Below are 4,762 nucleotides of genomic sequence, written 5' to 3' on the forward strand. Positions count from 1 at the left end.
CCAGCTTATGAATTTAACTTTTGTTTTATTTTCGGCATCTGGTTTATTCTTGTAAAAATGTAAGATTTAATAAACTTTAACGTTCTGTAGAGCCCTCAAGATAATATGTAATTCAAATTTTCTTATGATATTCGTAATCTGTGTAAAATTACGCAAATTTTGACAACTCTTGCGTTTGGATATCTTGAAAAATAAAAAATTTCATACATTGACGGGACACCCTAGTGTACGTTGCAATGACTTCCGCAGGAACTGTGGAGACGAAGAAGAAATTGAGCCGGTACAACCCCTCTTCGGTGAATGCCCTGCACTTCAAGGAAGCTGTGCTAAATATCTTGGCAATTATTTCTTTGAGGACCTGGGAAATTTGCAAAATGTGTCACTGAAGGGACTGGTTACCTTCTTAAAAAGATCTAAGTGGTTTATGCAGTGGAAGGAAATCAAGTGCAGGTATCACAATGGGTTTTACGGCCACCGAGTGCCTTATCTTAGACAAGCAACCTGACTAACCTAACCTTAAGGCTTTGGTAATACCTTTGAATGCTTTAATTATATTGAAAAATTAAATATGAACTAAAGCTTTCCATTTTGTCAGCATAATTTTGAACAGTACTCGTACACCTTTACGATGCTCATAACTTCAACGACGCTTGCTTTGATGGAACTTTCTTTTTAATTTTACAAATTATTTATAAGAAACGCTTGCGCTGTTGTAAAACTAAAGAAATGATGAAATATAATATTATAATTTTTTTTTCGCAAAAAAATAGAAAGCGTCAGTCGCTAGTGCTTCTCATCCAATAATATAAAGTAATAATTGTATAATTATTTTTCTTAATAATAATATTAAAAAAAAATCCCTCAATTTGATATATCATTTCTCTTGATCAGGTAAAGGATCCCCAGATATTGGAAATTCGTAAGATCTATCCTTCTATCTATCTCTTTAATATAAAACCGTTAATTGGAGATATCTCGAAAATGTGGATTTTCGTGCTCAGCCACCACTTTTACATAGGAATTGGTTGATCGGGTTATTGGGTAAAATAAATGCATTAAATATTTTCAGGTCAGTGTAATATTAAATCAAGAATGGGTTCTTATATAGAAGCACCACCAGAAAGTCTCAAATTTAAAATACTTGGTGTTAAACCAAGGCGCATTCATTAAAGATGGTGGCACTAGATCAAGAACAATGTTTTGTACGTTTGATTGTCAAAGCAAAGTATTGGCAGAGTAGAAAACAAAGAATGAATTCGCTTTATTTCATTCTGAGCTGACAGCCACATGGAAACAGCAAAAGAAAAAAAACCAACTGCATTACCGATAGAAGGCGAGTCGAAGATGGTATCGGTAAATCAGCTGATTTGGCTTTTTTCTTTCGCCATGTCCATGTGGCTGTTAGCAGCGAATGAAACAAGGCGAATTCATTCTTTGTTTTCTACTTTGCCGTGAATATCAAATGTACAAAATATTGTTGAGGGTCTAGTGTACTGATAAACTAGGAAACAAGCTGACAACCACAGGGCCACGGCGAAAAAAAACAACTCAGCTAATTTACCAAGATGATTCAATTATTATATAAAGGATGGTTAAGTTTCAAGGGCCGGTGTTGATTTTTAATAAAATACAATTTTTTTAGGAAATTATTTTCATTTCTCTTTATTATGATAATACTGACAGGCTAAATTACGTATGAAACAAAATATCGGCGGCTTCGGCAGCACACCTCCATCCGATGGGCCAAATTTTCGATGACGCCGAGGAATAATTGAGGTCCTATGCCGTTAATGTGCCGAATTATCTCATCCTTTAGCTCTTGAGTTGTTGCTGGCTTATCGACGTGCACCTTTTCTTTCAAATAACCCCAAGGAAATAAGTCCAACGGTGTCAAATCACATGATCTTGGCGGCGAATTAACATCGCCGCGACGTGAGATTATTTTCTCGCTACTGCAGTGTTGCCTGGTTTTGGATTTAAAAAACGCACTAAAATGCCCATTTAAAGAAAATAAAACACCAAATTTTATTGAATCACTTAAAGAACTTTGTATGCGTGACAAATTGTCTTTAAAATGTGCGTTTTTTTAAATAAATGTGTTATGCTTATGTACAATTTAGTTTATGATTTTTTTATTAAGCGAGACTCTTTTATTAGGGGAACGACTTATTTGCTATATTTGAGGTTATGTAACCCGATAAGATACTCGCTTTGCAAAAATGTGATGGTTTGTTCAGTATGTTCTGGTATTTTGTTGCTTATTTTTGCTATAAGAAACACCTCTTGATGCCCTATGTCCCACCAAGGATTGACGACCGCACGAAACGATTACACCTCTATGGTTTTAATCCGCATTCAGTAAATTCAAACGCCTTTTAAAATGTGTAAGAAGGTTTTCAATTTTAAGAAGAGTTGAGAGAGGGACATTTGATATTCTTGCATCACCTTAAAAGGAGCAAAAAATTAAATTCACACTTTTAAAATATCAAATTTTATTATATAAGAATCGACAAATTTTGATTAGTACTAAAATCTTCTCATATATATTTATATATAATATTACAGTTTTTTTAACGTAAAGTTTCAGTAGCTTTAAATTAAAAAAAAAAAGAAACAAACACGACATTTCGGAATTTTCGCATTTTCGGTATAAAAAAGCATTAAATTTATTGCGAAGAGCAAATGGTTGGCAATACTGCACAACTCGGAAAAACCTGACGTCACGAACTCCCTGATGGGCGCAATCATCTTTCTATCATTCTAGGATACCACCTGTAATAGATTCGCCTTTTGTAAAACCCAAATAAAATTTAATAGTCACATAGGCTTTCGAATGTTTTCAAATTTCAAATCACAAAATCATAAAAAATATTTTTCGTTATTATTTTGCATTCATTATTTTACCTTTATTATTTTGCTTTTATTATTATACACAGTATTTATTATTTGGAAACCAGATTAAAACTATTTCGACATGCGTACATTTTTCTCAAACGCAGATGAAAAATTTGTTCAGCTCAAAAAGGTTCAAGTCGTAAAGGAATCACCATTAAGCCACTATAAATTTCGATTGAAGAAATCGTTTAAACAAACCGAAGACTTCGACCATTACTCGGTGCCCTTAGACTTCAAAGTATCACCCGATCCCCTACTCACTTTGTGCATTAAAGTTGTGGACGCTTTACCCTTACCGACAGTCTACGAGTGGACGAATGTGGATGTTTGCCAGTGGATACGAAAATACGGTTACCCTCAATATATGGTGAGCCCCTAAACAACAATGCACTCACACCTTTTTTGCTTAACTGCGCTCACTTGTGGCGCTGCATTTTCAGAATACATTTCGCGCTAATTTCATAACAGGTCGGAAACTATTGTTGCTGGACGCGCAGTCGCTTAGCGCTATGAATATTAAGAAATTCGAAGACATCAAACGTATCGCCTATGGCATTCGTCAACTATTCTTCTATGAGATGACAAAATATATGCGCAGCATTTCATTGCCACCGGAATACTATTACGAATTGTATAAAATGTTTCAGGTGAAAAGCGGAGGTAAATACCGCAATGTGCCACGTGCTGATTTGTGGCGTCGAATGCAACTCTTGCGCGCAAAACGCCAACCGCAATCGCACTGGCATCGGCTGGAACGTTGGTTGGCGCTCGAACAAGATCAGACCGAACTCTTCGGCGGTGTGCCACATTATCCGTTGTACAAGTGCAAAGCAGGACCTCCACCGAAACCAACTCAAGCAGTTCAAACCAAACCTTGCCATTGCTGCCCACCTTGCTCGTGCTACTGGACCGAAAAGCAGCTCAATGCACCGCTGGTATTCACAAAGCTTAAACCAGATCGTAACACAGATCAGATAATTTCGAAAGAGCGCTGCAAGAAATGTAAATTGGCATGTACCTGTCACTGGCCTCCACGTTTCTACAAATTCGAAACGTTATTGACTTCTTTGAAGACGAGTTTTCCAGCTAAATATGGCAGAAAGAGAGACGAGCTACTCAAACAGACAAGCAGATTTGGAATGGCTAATTACCGTAGTTTTATACGCGTTTAGATGAGAACACGCGCTAGCACTTACCAAAAATCTCTGTAAGGGTATTTGTGTGTAATAAATGTAATAGTATAATACATTGAAGACGTAATAAGACCTCGTCATTGGCAATGATCGCAGTGGAGAATAGACAGAAAGTCTGGCCAGCATCAGATCGTGGGTCAGTTCTGCGGCCTCGCCTTTAAGAGGACTCGAGCCCTTCCTTGATGTGGGACAACCCAGCATCAAGGAGAAGCTTAGGAGTGAAGAGCTGGGGCAAAGGAGGTTTGCTGGCACCAAACTATGGGGCTACGCCAGGCGAAATCCCTACTGGGAGGGTACAACCAAAAGAAGTTTAAAAAGTGCATAACCCTCCTCAAGGATAAATTGAGAATGCTCACGGACATGGGTCGGGGTGAGGAGGTACTGTGATGAGTAGAGGGCACAAAAGACCATGAGGTCTCTCAGTAAGGAATCCGTCATCAGTTCTTAACGCTTTTGAAGGCATCAGCTGATTTGCTAATGTAACAGGTTATTTGACAGCGGTTTGTTGCAACAGAAGTCGGCAAAAACTGAAATTGACACTGAACACGGAACAGTGCAGTCATTGCTCATGTAGCTTCGTCACCGTCCGAACAACGACTGATTTGAAAAATGATTGTATTCAACTAACCTCACTTTACACATTCTCTTTTCATTTCATTCACCTCTCTATCAGA

General features: G+C 37.5%; 1 protein-coding gene across 1 annotated transcript; it reads left to right on the top strand.

Annotated features, from left to right (window-relative positions):
* Positions 1 to 2,864: 2,864 nt before the first annotated feature.
* LOC129253357 (uncharacterized) lies at positions 2,865 to 4,137 on the top strand. The gene is made up of 2 exons (XM_054891703.1): positions 2,865 to 3,262; positions 3,336 to 4,137. The coding sequence occupies exons 1-2, from the start codon at positions 2,975 to 2,977 to the stop codon at positions 4,065 to 4,067; spliced, it is 1,020 nt and encodes a 339-aa protein (XP_054747678.1). The 5' UTR covers positions 2,865 to 2,974; the 3' UTR covers positions 4,068 to 4,137.
* The last annotated feature ends 625 nt before the right edge of the window (positions 4,138 to 4,762 follow it).

Source organism: Anastrepha obliqua, chromosome 1 (assembly GCF_027943255.1).
Source record: "Anastrepha obliqua isolate idAnaObli1 chromosome 1, idAnaObli1_1.0, whole genome shotgun sequence".
NCBI classification, from domain to species: domain Eukaryota; kingdom Metazoa; phylum Arthropoda; class Insecta; order Diptera; family Tephritidae; genus Anastrepha; species Anastrepha obliqua.

Excerpts from the sequence above, each read along its gene's own strand:
- LOC129253357 (XM_054891703.1), top strand. The coding sequence starts at position 2,975 with ATGCGTACATTTTTCTCAAACGCAGATGAAAAATTTGTTCAGCTCAAA. Across the intron at positions 3,263-3,335 it reads ACGGTTACCCTCAATATATG|AATACATTTCGCGCTAATTT; the intron begins GTGAGCCCCTAA and ends CTGCATTTTCAG.